General features: G+C 45.2%; 1 protein-coding gene across 2 annotated transcripts in view; it reads left to right on the forward strand.

Annotated features, from left to right (window-relative positions):
* ap4b1 (adaptor related protein complex 4 subunit beta 1) overlaps nt 1-20,840 on the forward strand; it is a 233,846-nt gene extending 213,006 nt beyond the window's left edge. Inside the window, exons 7-14 of one of the 2 annotated variants that reach the window (XM_056274292.1) lie at nt 3,311-3,409; nt 5,740-5,851; nt 7,980-8,063; nt 8,339-8,487; nt 12,600-12,807; nt 18,793-19,107; nt 19,342-19,485; nt 20,131-20,840. In XM_056274292.1, coding sequence (XP_056130267.1) covers nt 3,311-3,409; nt 5,740-5,851; nt 7,980-8,063; nt 8,339-8,487; nt 12,600-12,807; nt 18,793-19,107; nt 19,342-19,485; nt 20,131-20,711 — 1,692 coding nt within the window. In that variant the 3' untranslated portion in view covers nt 20,712-20,840. The remainder of the gene's footprint in view (nt 1-3,310; nt 3,410-5,739; nt 5,852-7,979; nt 8,064-8,338; nt 8,488-12,599; nt 12,808-18,792; nt 19,108-19,341; nt 19,486-20,130) is intronic. The other variant, XM_056274293.1, reaches the window with a different exon arrangement.
* Nucleotides 20,841-22,168: the final 1,328 nt, after the last annotated feature.

A 22,168-nucleotide genomic window follows, 5' to 3' on the forward strand; every position in this document is an offset into this window, starting at 1 on the left:
TGAGGAGCAGCGTAGAGAGGAAATACACATGTTTACTATGTAAGAGACTGAGGAGCAGTGTAGAGAGGAAATACACATGTTTACTATGTAAGAGACCGAGGAGCGGTGTAGAGAGGAAATACACATGTTTACTATGTAAGAGACTGAGGAGCGGTGTAGAGAGGAAATACACATATTTACTATGTAAAAGAATTTTGAGCGGTGTAGAGAGGAAATACACATCTTTACTATGTAAGAGACTGAGGAGCGGTGTAGAGAGGAAATACACATCTTTACTATGTAAGAGACTGAGGAGCGGTGTAGAGAGGAAACACACGTTTACTATGTAAGAGACTGAGGAGCAGCGTAGAGAGGAAATACACATGTTTACTATGTAAGAGACTGAGGAGCAGTGTAGAGAGGAAATACACATGTTTACTATGTAAGAGACTGAGGAGCGGTGTTGAGAGGAAATACACGTTTACTATGTAAGAGACTGTCGAGCGGTGTAGAGAGGAAATACACATGTTTACTATGTAAGAGACTGAGGAGCGGCGTTTGGAGGAAATACACATGTTTACTATGTAAGAGACTGAGGAGCGGTGTAGAGAGGAAATACACATGTTTACTATGTAAGAGACTGAGGAGCAGCGTAGAGAGGAAATACACATGTTTACTATTACTATGTAAGAGACTGAGGAGCGGTGTTGAGAGGAAATACACGTTTACTATGTAAGAGACTGAGGAGCGGTGTAGAGAGGAGCGGTGTAGAGAGGAAATTCACATCTTTACTATGGAAGAGACTGAGGAGCGGTGTAGAGAGGAAATACACATGTTTACTATGTAAGAGACTGTGGAGCGGCGTAGAGAGGAAATACACATGTTTACTATGTAAGAGACCGAGGAGCGGTTTAGAGAGGAAATACACATGTTTACTATGTAAGAGACTGAGGAGCGGTGTAGAGAGGAAATACACATATTTACTAAGTAAGAGACTTTTGAGCGGTGTAGAGAGGAAATACACATCTTTACTATGTAAGAGACTGAGGAGCGGTGTAGAGAGGAAATACACATCTTTACTACGTAAGAGACTGAGGAGCGGTGTAGAGAGGAAATACACATGTTTACTATGTAAGAGACTGAGGAGCGGCGTTTGGAGGAAATACACATGTTTACTATGTAAGAGACTGAGGAGCGGTGTAGAGAGGAAATACACATGTTTACTATGTAAGAGACTGAGGAGCAGCGTAGAGAGGAAATACACATGTTTACTATTACTATGTAAGAGACTGAGGAGCGGTGTTGAGAGGAAATACACGTTTACTATGTAAGAGACTGAGGAGCGGTGTAGAGAGGAGCGGTGTAGAGAGGAAATTCACATCTTTACTATGGAAGAGACTGAGGAGCGGTGTAGAGAGGAAATACACATGTTTACTATGTAAGAGACTGTGGAGCGGCGTAGAGAGGAAATACACATGTTTACTATGTAAGAGACCGAGGAGCGGTTTAGAGAGGAAATACACATGTTTACTAAGTAAGAGACTTTTGAGCGGTGTAGAGAGGAAATACACATCTTTACTATGTAAGAGACTGAGGAGCGGTGTAGAGAGGAAATACACATCTTTACTACGTAAGAGACTGAGGAGCGGTGTAGAGAGGAAATACACATGTTTACTATGTAAGAGACTGAGGAGCGGTGTTGAGAGGAAATACACGTTTACTATGTAAGAGACTGTCGAGCGGTGTAGAGAGGAAATACACATGTTTACTATGTAAGAGACTGAGGAGCGGCGTTTGGAGGAAATACACATGTTTACTATGTAAGAGACTCAGGAGCGGTGTAGAGAGGAAACACACATGTTTACTATGTAAGAGACAGGAGCGGCGTAGAGAGGAAATACACATGTTTACTATTTAAGAGACTGAGGAGCGGTGTAGAGAGGAAATACATATGTTTACTATGTAAGAGACTGAGGAGCGGTGTTGAGAGGAAATACACATGTTTACTATGTAAGAGACTATGGAGCGGTGTAGAGACGAAATACACATCTTTACTATGTAAGAGAGTGAGGAGCGGTGTAGAGAGGAAATACACATCTTTACTATGGAAGAGACTGAGGAGCGTTGTAGAGAGGAAATACACATGTTTACTATGTAAGAGACTGAGGAGCGGTGTAGAGAGGAAATACACATGTTTACTATGTAAGAGACCGAGGAGCGGCGTAGAGAGGAAATACACATCTTTACTATGTGAGACTGAGGAGCGGCGTAGAGAGGAAATACACATGTTTACTATGTAAGAGACTGAGGAGCGGTGTAGAGAGGAAATACACATGTTTACTATGTAAGAGACTTTTGAGCGGTGTAGAGAGGAAATACACATCTTTACTATGTAAGAGACTGAGGAGCGGTGTAGAGAGGAAATACACATCTTTACTATGTAAGAGACTGAGGAGCGGTGTAGAGAGGAAACACACGTTTACTATGTAAGAGACTGAGGAGCAGCGTAGAGAGGAAATACACATGTTTACTATGTAAGAGACTGAGGAGCAGTGTAGAGAGGAAATACACATGTTTACTATGTAAGAGACTGAGGAGCGGTGTTGAGAGGAAATACACGTTTACTATGTAAGAGACTGTCGAGCGGTGTAGAGAGGAAATACACATGTTTACTATGTAAGAGACTGAGGAGCGGCGTTTGGAGGAAATACACATGTTTACTATGTAAGAGACTGAGGAGCGGTGTAGAGAGGAAACACACATGTTTACTATGTAAGAGACAGGAGCGGCGTAGAGAGGAAATACACATGTTTACTATGTAAGAGACTTAGGAGCAGCGTAGAGAGGAAATACACATGTTTACTATTACTATGTAAGAGACTGAGGAGCGGTGTTGAGAGGAAATACACGTAAGAGACTGAGGAGCGGTGTAGAGAGGAGCGGTGTAGAGAGGAAATTCACATCTTTACTATGGAAGAGACTGAGGAGCGGTGTAGAGAGGAAATACACATGTTTACTATGTAAGAGACTGTGGAGCGGCGTAGAGAGGAAATACACATGTTTACTATGTAAGAGACCGAGGAGCGGTGTAGAGAGGAAATACACATGTTTACTATGTAAGAGACTGAGGAGCGGTGTAGAGAGGAAATACACATATTTACTATGTAAGAGACTGAGGAGCAGCGTAGAGAGGAAACGTGTAGGGGATCAGCCCATCAGTGGTTTTTTTTTTTTTAGCAAAGATCTTTGAAGAGGTGTTAATTTTTTTCTCATTTGCCGATCAAAATGAAAAAGAGCTCTTTAAAGGAAACCATCACTTCTGTTATTCCAGGTCCTTCTGCGGACTCTGCCCGGTCTGATGGGGGCGTACTACAAACGCTTCTTCTGTGGCTATGCCGAGCCAGCCTACATCAAGCAGAGAAAGATGAAGGTGATGCAGAGTTTACCGTCTTCCTGTGTCAAATGGTCCTTCATGTCCTATTTGTTCTTTTAGTGTAAATTGGGTATGGTCCTGTTTTGAGTGAGATTTAGGATGCAAGGGAAATGAATCCCTTTTCAAGAAAGATGTTAAATTAAAAAAAGAAATGGACAACGGGCCCAGATGTGCCCTGCTGTAATGTGTATTAACCAATACAGTTTTAACCAGTACTTACTTATTTTAGGAACTTTATGCACATCTTGAATGTTGTTTGCGTTGATAATCCTATATGTCACGTCTTAAAACATAACTTGCATCAATCTTCTGCAGGTTCTTAAACACACTTCTTGTTGAAATTAATTTTGAATTCAGACAAAGTTACTGAATCGTTGGTAAATTGCCCAGGTTCATTAATCTTACCCAGACTTTAATGAATAAAGGCTTTAGTCTAAGAGGTTCTTTTAAGTGAAAATATGTTGTTGACTGAAAAACAGTGACTTTTTAGAGGATAAAAAACAAGAAGTGCCACTCCTCGGTGGCAAGGCGCCGGGTGTGGATGAGATTCGCCCTGAGATGCTGAAGGCTCTGGACATTGATGGGTTGTCTTGGCTGACACGCCTCTTAAGTGTCGTGTGGAGGTCATGGAAAGTACCTGTGGCGTGGCAGACTGGGGTTTTGGTTCCCATATTTAAAAAACGGGACTGGAGGGTGTGCTCCAATTATCGGGGCATCACATTGCTCAGCCTCCCTGGGGAAGTCTACTCTAGGGTGCTGGAAAGGAGGCTCCGAGTGTTTGTGGAACCTCAGATCCAGGAGCAACAATGCAGATTCCATCCTGTCTGTAGAACAACGGACCAACTCTTTACCCTTGCGGAAGTGCTGAGGGAGGCATGGGAGTTTAACCAGCCAGTCTACATGTGTTTTGTGGACTTGGAGAAGGCTTACAACCATGTACCTCGGGGCACTCTGTGGGGGGTACTGCGGGAATATGGGGTACCGGGGGAGTTGCTACAAGCCATCCAGTCCTTGTATCACCAAAGTGAGAGCTGTGTCCGCATTCTTGGCACAAAGTCAAACACGTTTTCGGTGGGTGTGGGACTCCGCCAAGGTTGTCCCTTGCCTCTGATTCTGTTTGTGATATTCATGGACAGGATCTCAAGGCGCAGCCAAGGTGAGCAGTGTGTCCGTTTTGGGAACCTCAGAATTGCATCTCTGCTCTTCGCAGATGATGTGGTTTTGTTGGCTTCATCAGAACGTGACCTCCAGCGGGATGAGAGTCAGCACCTCCAAGTCTGAGGTCATGGTTCTCTACCGGAAAATGGTGGATTGCTCCCTCCGGGTTGGGGATGAGTTGTTGCCTGAAGTGAAGGAGTTCAAGTATCTCACGGTCTTGTTCACAAGTGAGAGTAGGATGTAGCGGGAGATTGACAGGCAGACTGGTGCAGCATCAGCAGTAATGTGGACGTTGTACTGGACCGTTGTGGTGAAAAAGGAGCTGAGCCGGAAGGCACAGCTCTCAAATTTACCAGTCAATCTTCGTTCCAACCCTCACCTATGGTCATGAGCTTTGGGTAGTGACCGAAAAGGTGAGATCGCAGATACAAGCGGCTGAAATGAGTTTCCTCCATAGGGTGTCTGGGCTCAGCCTTAGAGATAGGGCGAGGAGCTCGGACATCTGGAGAGAGCTCGGAGTAGAGCCGCTGCTCCTTCGCATTGAAAGAAGCCATTTGAGCTGGTTCGGGCATCTGATGAGGATGCCTCCCGGGTACCTTCCTTTGTAGGTTTACCGGGCACGTCCAACTGGGAGGAGACCCCGTGGTAGACCCAGAACTCGCTGGAGGGACTACGTGTCCAATCTGGTCTGGCAACACCTTGGGATCCCCCAGGAGGAGCTGGAGGGCGTTGCTGGGGAGAGGAACGTCTGGAGTGCCCTACTTAGCTTGCTGCCACCGCGACCTGACCCCAGAGAAGTGGCTGATGATGAGATGAGATGAGAGATGAAAAAAAAGAAAGGCGGCTAATTTCTAATTTCCTGTGCAGAGAGAAATGTTGCGCGCATGGATCTGTACTCATTTGAATTGGACATTTGTGTTAATTACGATTTTACCGGAGGGGTTTGCAAATCATTATTTGACTCTCCTCATTTGACTAACCCCTTCTTGACAAGGTTCACACATCTGATGGTATCTATACAAATTATCAGATATTTGTATAACTACCATGGGGCCATCTTCCTGTTTACCACTGCAAAAACTGTATTTGTATAAACGCATTAAGGTGCTGATGAACTAATAAATGTGGTGTTGGGACTCAGGTATGTGTGTGTTTGTGTGTGTTTGCAGGTGCTAGTGGAGCTGGTGAATGATGAGAATGTGGCCTTGGTGCTGGACGAACTGAAGGGATACTGCACTGATGTCAACACCGACACCGCCCAGGCCGCCATCTCAGCTATAGGTAACAACTACACTCGCACACACATTCACTGGCACTGGACACAGACTGAAATCATATACACTATGCCACACAGCGGGGCGTTCTGTCTCGACATACTCATGTCTCAACCCCCGGCTCACCTGTGATTAAACCCAGCTGTGCATTTTTTTTGTACTATCTCTAATCTAATCAGTGTTCCTAAGTAGTGGAATGTGTGAAATATGTGGTGATGTTCAGCATATCTGCAGATGATGCAGTGGTTTTCTGTCAGTGGAATAGTGCACTGTAGGGAGGAACTGATACCAGTAAACTGTTGCCCATTGTGCTGACAGGAGGGTATTTCTGCAGAGATATTTATCAAAGCTATTCTACTCTGAGCTCCTCTGGATGTCCGAGCTCCTCACCCTATCTCTAAGGCTGAGCCCAGACACCTTACGGAGGAAACTTCAGGCGCTTGTATCCGCGATCGCACCGTTTTGGTCACTACCCAAACCTTATGACCATAGGTGAGGGTTGGAACGAAGATTGACTGGTAAATTGAGAGCTTTGCCTTCCGGCTCAGCTCCCTCTTCATCACAACGGTCCAGTACAATGTCCACATTACTGCTGATGCTGCACCAATCCGCCTGTCAATCTCCAGCTCCATCCTACCCTCACTCGTGAAATCTGTTCCAAAAATTCTAAACTGCAGGTCTTAACCCAGCTTAACCCCAGGTAATTTTTTAGAACTTTAAAGAGCACCTGCAGTCATCTTAACTTCAGTTCCAAAGCACCCCTGGCATCTAAGAGGTCGATACGAGAATCAGAAATTCTTTTATTGTCATGTGCATTGCGTGCACTAGGAATTTAGCTTGGGATTGTTGGTACAGAGAATAAAATAACAATAAAATAAGTATGTGGAAAAATACAAACACACAACACACAGCATGCAACTAATATCTCATGAGCCATGACTCCTGTACTCCACTGCTCCCTGACTCACTAACCACTACTAACCTTAACACTTAACCACTACCTATCTTTAACACTTAGCCACTACCTAACCTTAACACTTAACCACTACTAACTTTAACACTTAACCACTACTAACTACTAACCTTAAGACTTAACCACTACTAACCTTAAGACTTAACTTAACCACTACCTAACTTTAACACTTAACCACTACTAACTACTAACCTTAAGACTTAACTTAACCACTACTAACCTTAAGACTTAACTTAACCACTACCTAACCTTAACACTTAACCACTACTAACCTTAACCACTACTAACCTTAACACTTAACTTAACACTTAACCACTACCTAACCTTAACCTTAACCCTACACTTAACCACTATCTAACCTTAATATTTAACCTTAACCCTACACTTAACCACTGTAACTGCCTTTGCAACTTGGTGAAAATCGACTTTTGCGTGTTCATTGCACAGCATTTCCAAGTGCCATTCTTTGTACGCCACTCACTGAGGATGTGAATTGGTAGTAATGGCCTGTAATACCCCAGTACAGTGAAAAGTCATGTCCTGCCGTCATCAGCATGTCCCTGGTACTCAGCTCTCATAGGCTGTAGAGAGAGCTTTCCGACACTACCGGCCCCTGGCTCTGTTCCTCTTCAACCAGCCCAGGACCTTGTTTTTGTGAGGGAGGGATTAAGCAGAGCTGTGGTTTGATGTGTCATTCACCTGTAGGTCTTGTTGTCAAGACATGTTGGGCGTAAAAGAGATCTTTGAGATGTTTTGATTTCATAGTCAGAATAGTTGATGGAAAACCATCATAAAGTAACAGCACGTGTTTAATGCTTTACTAGCTATCCTGCCTTGTAAAAGCTGTGGAAATCGAGGTTTTGACTGCATGCGCTTTCAAGAAAGAAGCCATTGGAAGACTGAATATTTAGGAAAAGTCATGGAGGAATTTTGGGTGGAATTCACGGTATTGGAGAAACCACGTGTTCAAATTGCAAGGCCACAGTGTTGGAGACTATTTCATGGTCTTTTTGTTCCCGTCTGTCCCTGATTACCTCAGAACCCGCTCATCCATAATTAGCTGTCTGCCTGTCTGTCTGTGTGTCTATCTGCCTGCCTGTGTGTGTGTCTGTCTGTCTGTCTCTGTCTGCCTGTCTATGTGCCTGTCTGTCTGTGTGTGAAGGCCAAATTGGGCGTAGCTACAGTGATAGATGTCTAGAGATCCTCACCGGACTACTGGGCCTTAAACAGGAGCACATCACATCTGGTAGAGTCCACACACACACACACACACAAACACACACAAACACACACACACACATCATAATGATGTGTGTGATAATTAGCTGATAATTAGCTGTATTTTAACCTAATTTAAAATCACTAACCACTCTTTACTCTCTCACTGTCTTTCACTAACTCCCGTTCTCCTTCCTCATCCCTGTCCCTCCTCCCTGTCCCTCCTCCCTTGTCCCTCTTCCCTGTCCCTCCACCTGTCCATCCTCCCTTCCCTGTCTCTCCTCTCTGTCCCTCCACCCCCAGCGGTGGTGCAGACGTTGCGTGACCTGGTGTGGGTGTGTCCCCAGTGTGGTGACTCTGTGTGTGTGGCTTTAGAGGGCTGTGAGGAGACGCTACAGGACAGCCAGGTTAGTCACTGGCCAGATACCCATGAGCCTTTGGGTACTTGTGAGGTAACTCATTAGCATTAGTCACATGAATCTAGCCACATGACACTAGTCAACCTAATGTCTGTTAGCTGTGCAACGTTATCAAAGTGTTACTGTTTTACAAACTCTTGACAACAATGACACACTTACAGATACCACCATGACTGACAGTAATACTTCAATGACATTAATACATGACTGACATTAATACTGACATTCATAAATGACTGACAGTAATACACGACTGACATTAATACTGACATTAATACATGACTGACTTTAATACATGACTGACAGTAATAAATGACTGACAGTAATACTTGACTGACATTAATACTGACATTAATACATGACTGATTGTAGTACATGACTGACAGTAATACATGACTGACATTAATACTGACATTAATACATGACTGACTTTAATACATGACTGACAGTAATACATGACTGACATTCATACTGATAGTAATACATGACAGAGTAATACATGACTGACATTAAAGCATGACTGACATTCATACTGACAGTAATACATGACTGCAAGTAATACATGACTGACATTAATACTGACAGTAATACATGACTGACATTAATACTGACAGTAACGCATGACTGACAGTAACGCATGACTGACAGTAATACATGACTAATAGTAATACATCACTGACATTAATGCATGACTGACAGTAACGCATGACTGACAATAACGCATGACTGACAATAACGCATGACTGACAGTAATACATGACTGACAGTAATACATGACTGACAGTAACGCATGACTGACAGTAACGCATGGCTGACAGTAACATATGACTGACAGTAATACATGACTGACAGTAATGCATGACTGACCGTAATACATGGCTGACAGTAACATATGACTGACAGTAACGCATGACTGACAGTAACGCATGACTGACAGTAATACATGACTAATAGTAATACATCACTGACATTAATGCATGACTGACAGTAACGCATGACTGACAATAACGCATGACTGACAATAACGCATGACTGACAGTAATACATGACTGACAGTAATACATGACTGACAGTAACGCATGACTGACAGTAACGCATGGCTGACAGTAACATATGACTGACAGTAATACATGACTGACAGTAATGCATGACTGACCGTAATACATGGCTGACAGTAACATATGACTGACAGTAACGCATGACTGACAGTAATAGATGACTGACATTAATTCATGACTGACATTCATACTGACAGTAATACATGACTGACACCAGTCATGTATTTTTACTCTTTCCTCTTTCCTCTCCCTTCTTCCCTCTTTCCTCTTTCCTCTTCCTTCTTCCCTCTTTCCTCTTCCCTATTTCTTCTTCCCTCAAATTAAAATCAAATCAGATCAGTTTTATTTGTATAGCCCAATATCACAAATTACAAATTTGCCTCAATGGGCTTAACAGCAACACAACATCCTGTCCTTAGACCCTCTCATCAGATAAGGAACAACTCCCTAAAAAACCCATTTAACAGGGAGAAACAATAGGAAGAAACCTCAGGGAGAGCAACAGAGGAGGGATCTCTCTCCCAAGACGGACAGTATGCAATGGATGTTGTGTTCACGCAATTTACATAATACAACATTGAAAGAGGATAACAGAATTATAATGGACATAAAATTTATGAAGAACATGATGCACAGGATGCCAAGCAGTGTACACGTGCCAACGGAGCAGTCCAGCACCCAAGCCACGCGACCAGCATCATCATGTAATAAAAGAAAAACTTATGTGAGGAGAGGAAGGGCAGGCAGCATCCAAATGGCGACCACCATCACCACGGAGACCTGGGAGGAGAACTGACTGCACATGCATGCAAGAGAGACTCACATGACACCATTCAAACACAGAAAAAGAGAAAGGAGAAGACATCATTCAGAGAGAGAGAAAATACATGTTAGAGAAGAGAACAGTTTGCAATAGTCATTAGCCATAATCAACTAAGTCATCAATTATTCATAATCTATACTCTGTAATCTATACTCGATAATCTGGTGGGCAGAACAGTGGTTGGTAAATTCATTGAGACAGAAAACCAACCCGCCATCCAGTACAGGTTGTGAAGCACTCAACTTAAAGGCAACTAATTGTAAACTAAGGCAAAAAGATGAGTTTTAAGTTTGTATTTAAAGGACTCAACAGACTTTGATTGTCTGATGGCATTAGGCAGGTTATTCCACAAGAACGGGGCCCGATAGGAAAAGGCCCTGCTGCCACCAGCTGATTTTTTTTTAACTTTGGGTACACACAGGAGCCCTGTATTTTGAGAACGAAGTGCTCGAGATGGCATGTAAGGTTTAAAGAGATCAGACAGGTAGGATGGGGCAAGCCCATTTAGGATTTTATAAGTCAGCAGAAGCACCTTGTATTCTGATCTAACATGGATAGGAAGCCAATGAAGGGAGGCAAGAATTGGTGTAATATGGTCAAATTTCCTAGTTTTTGTTAGGATTCTAGCAGCAGCATTCTGACCCATCTGAAGACTTTTAGTACTAGCATGTGGCAGACCTGATAACAGAACATTACAGTAATCAAGTCTGGATGAAACAAATGCATGTATTAGAGTCTCTGCGTCAGCCATGGAGAGAAAAGACCGAATTTTAGCTATGTTACGTAAGTGAAAAAAGGCCATCTTGGTGATTTATTTAATGTGCTTATCAAAGGAAAGGCTGGGATCAAACGTAACACCAAGGTTTTTGGCTGCCACACTTTGCGAAACCACAGAGCTGTCGATTGTTATCGTTACTTGATCAAATTGGTGTTTGTGTCTAGCAGGGCCAATGACCAGCATCTCAATTTTATCTGAATTTAAAAGCAGAAAGTTAAGTGACATCCAGTTTTTCACAGTAGCCAAGCAGGCCTCTAAGTTAGTGATTTGAGTATGATCATCAGCCCTTATAGGCACATACAGTTGAGTATCATCAGCATAGTAATGGAAATGTATTCCGTAACTGCGTATAATTTGGCCAAGAGGTGTAATGTAAAGAGAGAAAAGTAGAGGGCCAATTACTGAGCCCTGAGGCAAACCATATTTAATGTCAGAACATTTTGATATAATATTATTATAGCAGACACAATGTGTTCTTCCAGATAAGTAGAACTTAAGCCAAGAGAGAGCTAAGCCAGAGACACCAAAATTACAATTTAATCTATCTAAAAGTATACAGTGATCAATGGTGTCAAAGGCTGCACTGAGGTCCAGTAGTAGAAGCACAGAAGTGGAATCAGAGTCGATTGCCAGTAGAAGATCATTTACCACTCTGGTCAGAGCAGTTTCAGCGGAGGGACAGGGCCTGAAAGCCGACTGAAAAGGTTCATATAGATCATTTTCTTTTATATGGGTCAAACGTTGTTGATACACAACTCTCTCTAGTACTTTAGAGAAGAATGGAAGATTAGAGACTGGCCGATAGTTATTAAGAGACCCTGGATCAAGGTGCAGTTTTTTTAAGTAGAGGTTTAACCACAGCTGTCTTAAAACTGCTGGGAACAATGCCAGTAGTAAGAGATAAATTAACGATGTCTAGCATTGTAGGTCCAAGAAAAGGCCAGAGGTCTTTAAAAAGTTTTGCTGGTAAGGGATCAAGTAGGCAAGCAGTTGGTTTAGAAGCTGACACGAACTTAGTCAAAGTATCAAGAGAGATAGTCTCAAAAGCTGTAATAACTGGGACTGTCAGTGACTCATTGTGTAGATATGAATTTAATAAGACAGGATCTGCAGGAGTAGATGGAGTTGAAGAACTAATTTTGTTTAAGATCTCATCAACCTTATTGCAGATATTGCTCCCTGTTCCCTCTTTCGTCTTTTCTACATGTCAGAAATGTGTGAAATAATGTTTCCATGCTCATCTGCTTACTTTTCCTCAGCACTTCTCCTTTCCCATCCCTACTCCATCTCCTTTATCTTTGTCCTTGGGTTTTGGTGCTTCCGTTGTAGTTGTTTTGTTCTCTTCTGCTCGACTCATATTTATTCACCTCACACAAGATGTAGAAGCTGCACATATGGATTTCAACCCCTCTCTCCCCCTCCCCCTCACCAGGGCAGCCAGGCCTTGCTGTGGTTTTAACCCCTCTCTCCCCCTCCCTCTCACCAGGGCAGCCAGGCCTTGCTGTGGTTGCTGGGTGTGTATGGGGCGCGTGTCTCCAGCGCCCCCTATGTGCTGGAGGTCTTCATAGACAATGTGAGAAATGAGGTTTCACCGGGCGTCAAGATGGAGCTGCTAACGGCAACCATGAAGCTGCTCCTGTGTCGCCCCGCTGAGACGCAGGACATGCTGGGAAGACTGTTGCACTACTGCATAGGTGTGTGTGTGTGTGGGGGGGGGGGTTACTGTATTTGCCAGGTACTGTGGACTTGTGAGGGCAGTTTTGTTCTTAATTACATTAGAAAAGAAGCATGTATGAGGGTACTGAGTATCATCAGTGTTTCGGTTTCCTTCTTTAAAAACTTTTTGCACCATCCAGAAATATATAATATTATGCTGATCCGGGACCATATGTAGACAGAGGGACCGAGCTGGGAAGGATGTGCAGCAGGTTAGGGTGATGAAGGATAGCAATGGAAATGTGCTAACAAGTGAGGAGAGTGTGTTGAGAAGGTGGAAGGAGTACTTTGATGGGCTGATGAATGAAGAAAATGAGAGAGAGAGAAGGTTGGACGATGTGGGGCTAGTGAGGAAGTGAGGGCAGCTATGAAGAGGATGAAGAGTGGAAAGGCAGTTGGTCCTGATGACATACCTGTGGAGGCATGGAGGTGTTTAGGAGAGATGGCAGTGGGGTTTTTAACTAGATTGTTTAACACAATCTTGGAAAGTGAGAGGATACCTGAGGAGTGGAGAAGAAGCATACTGGTACCGATTTTCAAGAACAAGGGCGATGTGCAGAACTGTAACAACTACAGAGGTATAAAGTTGATCAGCCACAGCATGAAGATTTGGGAAAGAGTAATAGAAGCTAGGTTAAGAGGAGAGGTGATGATCAGCGAGCAGCAGTATGGTTTCATGCCATGAAAGAGCACCGCAGATGTGATGTTTGCTTTGAGAATGTTGATGGAGAAGTATAGAGGAGGTCAGAAGGAGTTGCATTGTGTCTTAGATTTAGAGAAAGCATATGACAGAGTGCCGAGAGAGGAGGTGTGGTATACAGTATGAGGAAGTCAGGAGTTGCAGAGAAGTACTATATAGGAGTGGTGCAGGATATGTATGAGGGAAGTGTGACAATGGTGAGGTGTGTGATTGGAATGACAGATGGGTTCAAGGTGGAGGTGGGATTACATCAAGGACCGGCTCTGAGGCCTTTCTTGTTTGCAATGGTGATGGACAGGTTGACGGACAAGATCAGGCAGGAGTCTCCATGGACGATGATGTTTGCAGATGACATTGTGATCTGTAGTGAGAGTAGGGTGCAGGTGGAGGAGAGCCTGGAGAGGTGGAGGTATACACTGGAGAGAAGAGGAATGGAAGTCAGTGGGAGCAAGACGGAATACCTATGCATAAATGAAAGGGAGGACAGTGGAAAGGTCAGGACGCAAGGAGTGGAGGTGACGAAGGCATATGAGTTTAAATACTTGGGGTCAACTGTCCAAAGTCACGGGGAGTGCAGAAGAGAGGTGAAGAAGAGAGTGCAGGCAGGGTGGAGTGGGTGGAAACGAGTGTCAGGATTTGTGACAGAAGGGTGCCAGCAAGAGTTAAAGGGAAAGTTTACAAGATGGTTGTGAGACCACTGTGGCACTGACGAAAAGACAGGAGGTGGAGCTGGAGGTGGCAGAGTTGAAGATGATAAGATTTTCATTGGGAGTGATGAAGAAGGACAGGATTAGGAACGAGTATATTAGAGGGACAGCTCAGATTGGATGGTGTGGAGACAAAGCAAGAGAGGCAAGATTGAGATGGTTTGGACATGTGTGGAGGAGAGATGCTGGGTATATGGAGAAAAGGATGCTGAATATGGAGCTGCCAGAGAAGAGGAGAAGAGGAAGTCCAAAGAGGAGGTTTATGAATGTGGTGAGGGAGAACATGCACGTGGCTGGTTTGACAGAGGAAGATGCAGAGGACAGGAAAAGATGGAAACTGATGATCCACTGTAGCGACCCCTAACGGGAGCAGCCGCAAGTAGTAGTAGTAGTAGTACTACTACTACTAGTAGTAGTAGTAGTATTAGTAGTAGTAGATGCTGATCTGGGACCGTTCCGTGTACAAGTATAAGAGTATCCACAGCGAGGCCTTGTTGGCAGGAATTTTCCATATCACTGCCCCTCAAACCAGTCCCTTATCAGGTCTAAGTAATCCAGTCAGCACCTGCAGACTGTTTAAACCTGTGTGTTTCTCTGGTCACTGATCCAATGTGACAGGTTTGAAACAAGGAAACAGGGAGAAGAAATTCCACGCTTTTACTTGTGTGTGTGTGTGTGTGTGTGTGTGTGTGTGTGTGTGTGTGTGTGTGTGTGTGTGTGTGTTTTTGTGTACATGTGTGAGCGAGCGGGTCAGAAAGAGATGGCGAGAGAGTGATATGATGAGAGAGTAGTATGGTGAAAGAGTGGTATGATGAGAGAGTGGTATGATGAGAGACTGGTATGATGAGAGAGTGGTGTGATGAGAGTGGTGTGATGAGAGAGTGGTATGATGAGGGACTGGTATGAGAGAGTGGTGTGATGAGAGAGTGGTATGATGAGAGAGTGGTGTGATGAGAGAGTGGTATGATGAGAGAGTGGTATGATGAGAGAGTCGTATGGAGAGACTGGTATGATGAGAGAATGGTATGATGAGAGAGTGGTATGATGAGGGACTGGTATGATGAGAGAGTGGTGTGATGAGAGAGTGGTGTGATGAGAGAGTGGTATGATGAGAGAGTGATGTGATGAGAGAGTGGTGTGGTGAGAGAGTGGTATGATGAGAGACTGGTTTGATGAGAGAGTGGTGTGATGAGAGAATGGTATGATGGGACAGTGGTGTGATGAGAGTTGTGATGAGAGAGTGGTATGATGAGAGTGGGGTGATGAGAGTGGTGTGATGAGAGAGTGGTGTGAGAGATGTGTGATGACAGAGTGGTATGAGAGAGTGGTGTGATGAGAGTGGTATGATGAGACTTGTATGATGAGATAGTGGTGTGATGAGAGAGTGGTATGATGAGGGACTGGTATGATGAGAGAGTGGTGTGATGAGAGTGGTGTGTTGAGAGAGTGGTATGATGAGAGAGTGGTATGATGAAAGAGTGGTGTGATGAGAGACTGGTATGATGAGATAGTGGTGTGATGAGAGAGTGGTATGATGAGAGAGTGGCGTGATGAGTGTGTTGTGATGAGAGAGTGGTATGATGAGAGAGTGGTGTGATGAGAGTGGTGTGATGAGAGTGCTATGATGAGGGACTGCTATGACGAGAGAGTGGTGTGATGAGAGAGTGGTGTGATGAGAGTGGTGTGATGAGAGAGTGGTGTGATGAGAGAGTGGTATGATGAGAGACTGGTATGATGAGACAGTGGTGTGATGAGAGTGGTGTGATGAGAGAGTGGTATGATGAGAGAGTGGTGTGATGAGAGAGTGGTGTGATGAGAGAGTGGTATGATGAGAGAGTGATGTGATGAGAGAGTGGTGTGGTGAGAGAGTGGTATGATGAGAGACTGGTTTGATGAGAGAGTGGTGTGATGAGAGAATGGTATGATGGGACAGTGGTGTGATGAGAGTTGTGATGAGAGAGTGGTATGATGAGAGTGGGGTGATGAGAGTGGTGTGATGAGAGAGTGGTGTGAGAGATGTGTGATGACAGAGTGGTATGAGAGAGTGGTGTGATGAGAGTGGTATGATGAGACTTGTATGATGAGATAGTGGTGTGATGAGAGAGTGGTATGATGAGGGACTGGTATGATGAGAGAGTGGTGTGATGAGAGTGGTGTGTTGAGAGAGTGGTATGATGAGAGAGTGGTATGATGAAAGAGTGGTGTGATGAGAGACTGGTATGATGAGATAGTGGTGTGATGAGAGAGTGGTATGATGAGAGAGTGGCGTGATGAGTGTGTTGTGATGAGAGAGTGGTATGATGAGAGAGTGGTGTGATGAGAGTGGTGTGATGAGAGTGCTATGATGAGGGACTGCTATGACGAGAGAGTGGTGTGATGAGAGAGTGGTGTGATGAGAGTGATGTGATGAGAGAGTGGTGTGATGAGAGAGTGGTATGATGAGAGACTGGTATGATGAGAAAGTGGTGTGATGAGACAGTGGTGTGATGAGAGAGTGGTATGATGAGAGAGTGGTGTGATGAGAGTGGTGTGACGAGAGAGTGGTATGATAAGAGGGTGGTGTGATGAGAGTGGTATGATGAGATAGTGGTGTGATGAGAGAGTGGTATGATAAGGGACTGGTGTGATGAGAGAGTGGTGTGATGAGAGAGTGGTGTGATGAGAGTGCTATGATGAGGGACTGCTATGACGAGAGAGTGATGTGATGACAGAGTGGTATGATGAGAGAGTGGAATGATGAGAGAGTGGTGTGATGAGACTGGTATGATGAGAGACTGGTATGATGAGATAGTGGTGTGATGAGAGAGTGGCGTGATGAGTGTTGTGATGAGAGAGTGGTTTGATGAGAGTGGTGTGACGAGAGAGTGGTGTGATGAGAGTGCTATGATGAGGGACTGCTATGACGAGAGAGTGGTGTGATGAGAGAGTGGTATGATGAGAGACTGGTATGATGAGAAAGTGGTGTGATGAGAGTGGTGTGATGAGAGTGGTGTGATGAGAGAGTGGTACGATGAGGGACTGGTATGATGACAGAGCGGTGTGATGAGAGAGTGGTGTGATGACATAGTGGTATGATGAGAGAGTGGTGTGACGAGAGAGTGGTGTGATGAGAGAGTGGTGTGATGAGAGAGTGGCGTGATGAGTGTGTTGTGATGAGAGAGTGGTATGATGAGAGAGTGGTGTGATGAGAGTGGTGTGACGAGAGAGTGGTGTGATGAGAGTGCTATGATGAGGGACTGCTATGACGAGAGAGTGGTGTGATGAGAGAGTGGTATGATGAGAGACTGGTGTTATGAAGGACTGGTGTGACGAGAGAGTGGTATGATGAGAGAGTGGTGTGATGACAGAGTCGTATGATGAGAGAGTGGTGTGATGAGAATGGTGTCATGAGGGACTGCTATGATGAGAGAGTGGTGTGATGAGAGAGTGTTGTGATGAGAGAGTGGTATGATGAGAGACTGGTATGATGAGGGACTGGTGTGATGAGAGAGTGGTATGATGAGATAGTGGTGTGATGAGAGAGTGGTATGATAAGGGACTGGTGTGATGAGAGAGTGGTGTGATGAGAGAGTGGTGTGATGAGAGTGCTATGATGAGGGACTGCTATGACGAGAGAGTGATGTGATGACAGAGTGGTATGATGAGAGAGTGGAATGATGAGAGAGTGGTGTGATGAGACTGGTATGATGAGAGACTGGTATGATGAGATAGTGGTGTGATGAGAGAGTGGCGTGATGAGTGTTGTGATGAGAGAGTGGTTTGATGAGAGTGGTGTGACGAGAGTGGTGTGATGAGAGTGCTATGATGAGGGACTGCTATGACGAGAGAGTGGTGTGATGAGAGAGTGGTATGATGAGAGACTGGTATGATGAGAAAGTGGTGTGATGAGAGTGGTGTGATGAGAGTGGTGTGATGAGAGAGTGGTACGATGAGGGACTGGTATGATGACAGAGCGGTGTGATGAGAGAGTGGTGTGATGACATAGTGGTATGATGAGAGAGTGGTGTGACGAGAGAGTGGTGTGATGAGAGAGTGGTATGATGAGAGAGTGGTGTGATGAGAGAGTGGCGTGATGAGTGTGTTGTGATGAGAGAGTGGTATGATGAGAGAGTGGTGTGATGAGAGTGGTGTGACGAGAGAGTGGTGTGATGAGAGTGCTATGATGAGGGACTGCTATGACGAGAGAGTGGTGTGATGAGAGAGTGGTATGATGAGAGACTGGTGTTATGAAGGACTGGTGTGACGAGAGAGTGGTATGATGAGAGAGTGGTGTGATGACAGAGTCGTATGATGAGAGAGTGGTGTGATGAGAATGGTGTCATGAGGGACTGCTATGATGAGAGAGTGGTGTGATGAGAGAGTGGTGTGATGAGAGAGTGTTGTGATGAGAGAGTGGTATGATGAGAGACTGGTATGATGAGGGACTGGTGTGATGAGAGAGTGGTATGATGAGAGAGTGGTGTGATGAGAGACTGGTGTGATGAGAGACTGGTATGATGAGAGACTGGTGTGATGAGAGTGGTATGTGTAAAAGTGAATGTTCCTGTCTGTTTCAGAGGAGGAAAAAAACATGTGCGTGCGTGACCAGGCACTGCTATACTACCGCCTGTTGCATTGTGGGATAGAAGAGACACAAAAGGTCCTCCAGGGTCGAAGGTCTGATCCCTCTCTTGGCGTTTTGATTGGCCGACCTGCCGAGCCTGTCAGCCAATGGGCAAGGAGCTTTAACACTCTAGAACCCCTGAGGCAGAGTACTACAGATACAGACTCGGCCAGCGGGATGAGCTGTGTCCATGTGACCTCCAACCTAAAGCCCAGCCTCGATCTCTCTGAGCCGCTGAATTCCAGCCAAGATGAACAAACTCCCCCTGGTGGGTCAGGACATGAACATCTCTCCTTTCGTCTGCAAAATTTGTTTGTTATGGTCCATTTCATTCTTTGAGTTGTGAGCCTGCCTATGGTGGGCATGAGGCGTATATTACTTACTGTTCCACTTCCTGTCTGTCCACCCCCCCATCCTTTCTTGCATCCCTTGTCACCCCCCCCCGCCGCCAAACTCCTTCTCCCTTGTCCTCTCCGTTTCCTTCTTCGTCGTCTCTTTGCAGACCTGCAGAGTGACAGCTTGTGTCCAGAATCCTTCTGGCAGCTTCCGGCCTCTAATGCCGAAGCCCTGATCAGCTTGTCTGTCTCGCCGGCTCTGAGCCCAGAAGAGTTTGAGCGGCTGTGGCTGCGGCGGCGGGATGCCCATGGTGAGCAGGGTGATAAAGCGGGAGGGATATGGGGGAGCAAATGCAGTTTGAATGAGTAAGAGTCTGACTTCCTTTTGCAGCACCTTGAAAGCTGTGCTGAATATGGCCAAAGTGGTTCAGAAAACTTGACACACCCCGTAAAACATCCAGCTTAGGGGCGTCCGGGTGGCGTGGCGGTCTATTCTGTTGCCTACCTACACGGGGATTGCCGGTTCAAATCCCCATGTTACCGCCGGCTTGGTCGGGCGTCCCTACAGACACAATTGGCCGTGTCTGCGGGTGGGAAGCCGGATGTGGGTATGTCTCCTGTTCGCTGCACTAGCGCCTCCTCTGGTCAGTCGGGGCGCCTGTTCGGGGAGGGATAACTGGGGGGGAATAGTGTGATCCTCCCACGCGCTACATCCCCCTGGTGAAAGTCCTCACTGTCACATGTATCGGAGGAGGCATGTGGTAGTCTGCAGCCCTCCCCGGATCAGCAGAGGGGGTGGGCTACTCGGAAGAGTGGGGTAATAGGCCAAGTACAATTGGGGAGAAAAAAGGGGGGGGATTGACCAAAAAAAAACCCATCCAGATTAATACCAAGTTTGTTTACGTTGACTACCTTGGCTGCGGCGTTGCCTGACCCCCGCTGGCGTCTGCTCCCAGGTGCAGGGGACGAGAAGGACTACGTCAGTGTGGAAGAATATGTCAGCTGCACCGCACCACCCCACAACTCCCCACAAAGCCTCCAGGCGGCACTGCAGCTCGTCAACATCCAAACACTGGCCTTCACACCCCCACATGTCATCCCCTGGAGGGTCTACCTTTATACAAACACCAGGCGCACAAACCACGCCTACACACCCCACATGCCCCACACACCCCACACGCCCCACATGCCCCACATGCCCCACACGCCCCACATGCCCCACACAACGCTCATCCTGGGGGAGCTGCTGTACACTGGGGAGGCAAAGGAGGAAGGGAAGGAGAATGAGGGTGTGGATAATGGTGAGCATGCTGACAAGGAGTTGATGAAGGGTGAGGAAGAACAGCACGTGGACGAAGGATGGATGAATGACAAACTGAGCGGCAGAAATAAAGGTGGAGGAGATCTAGGTGGAGGAGAGCGGGAGGGGCGGGTGAAAGTGAGTGTTAAGCAGCAGCCAAGAGATGACGAAGCTCTTCAAGGGTTTCTGTCCGTCCTCATCACTGTGCTGCATACACTGTCCCCAGAAACGGGTTAAACACACACACACACACAGACACACACACACAGACACACACACACACATCTGCAGCTGAGAGCAGAACTGCACAGTGGCAGGTAAATGAAACTGGAGCTTTGAATCAATTTGAAAATAAAGAAAATATGTTCGCTGTTTGTGAACTTTGTTGTTCTGTGTGTCTTTTTACCAATTTAATCAAATATATTTCGTAATAATATATACGAAAATATCGTATCTATATAACGAACGTCTATTTCCTGGTTCCCGGTTACGTTGTCCGGCTATAGTTTTCCGGTGGGGAAAAAACATGTTTTATTTGTTATTTTTAACTAAAAACAGTAAGTGTATTTTGAGGAGATAAAATAAAATAGATGGACGGATTGTATTTTGTGATTCAGGAAGACCTGACAACATGCAAAACTTACCTTTATTTGGTCCAACCGAGTACCGTTATGGAGAAACGGTGGTTAATGGTAGCCGTCAGCACGTGAATGACGTTATTTGGCGAATAGTGGGCACGAGCCGGGCGGCCTGTGTTTTATTAATATGATGTGAATTCTTACTTAATGTTGTAAACTGTTTATTTATTTAATTTGCCTCAGCAAACTTAACATAGCAGCCATGTATGTGGCAACACAGGTTAATTGCAGGTGGCCCACATTTTACATAGTAGTTAAAAGGTACCGTATAGACTTGTGCGCGCGCATCTACTGCATTCTAGAACGGCAACACAAAACGTGCACTGTAATAACAACAATAATAATAATAATAAAATTAACTTATAAAGCACGTTTTATTGTCAAACAGTCTCCAATCTGTATGGTTATGGGGGGGGGGGGGGCTTTGCTCTCAAGAAAGTGCTCCACATCGAGATGTATGGGACATAGATCCTTGAAAGCAGCATCTTTAGGAAGGGATCGAGCGACCAAGGGAGCAACGAAGGAAGGACACGTTGTTATTGGAACTGCACCTTTACGCGCCAGTCACAATGTCCCACACGCACAACGGCGCTACTGTCATTGCGACGTCGACCTTTTCTCTGGTAAGTTGAAGAAATATCCATCCGGCTTTATCTTACGCATATAGTAGCACGTGCAGTTCTGTTTGAGAGCGTTTTGGCTACAATCCATACGTTTCTGCCATGTTACTCATTTTTTTGTCAAAGTATGGCCTAAACATTTGGTCCAAATAGGTAATGAGAGTGGAATTAGATAGCTAATACTGTCAGCTAGCTAGCATGCTAGCAAGCATGTTAGCTAGCTAGCATAGTCTGCAGAGCTAATGCGTTGCAAAGTGGGGAAGGGGGGTGCTATTTTTTGGAGAATGGAGAGCCTCACAAATGACATTTTCTGGCTAACACAACAATTTCGTGTAACTGACTTGCTAACCTAGTTGACTAACAGTCCTTATAGCTTGTACATAGCAATAGCATGAAATGAGCCCAAGTTTCGCCACGAGTTGCTAGCTCATAGCTG

This window comes from Lampris incognitus, chromosome 2 (genome assembly GCF_029633865.1).
Source record: "Lampris incognitus isolate fLamInc1 chromosome 2, fLamInc1.hap2, whole genome shotgun sequence".
Taxonomy (NCBI): Eukaryota; Metazoa; Chordata; class Actinopteri; order Lampriformes; family Lampridae; genus Lampris; species Lampris incognitus.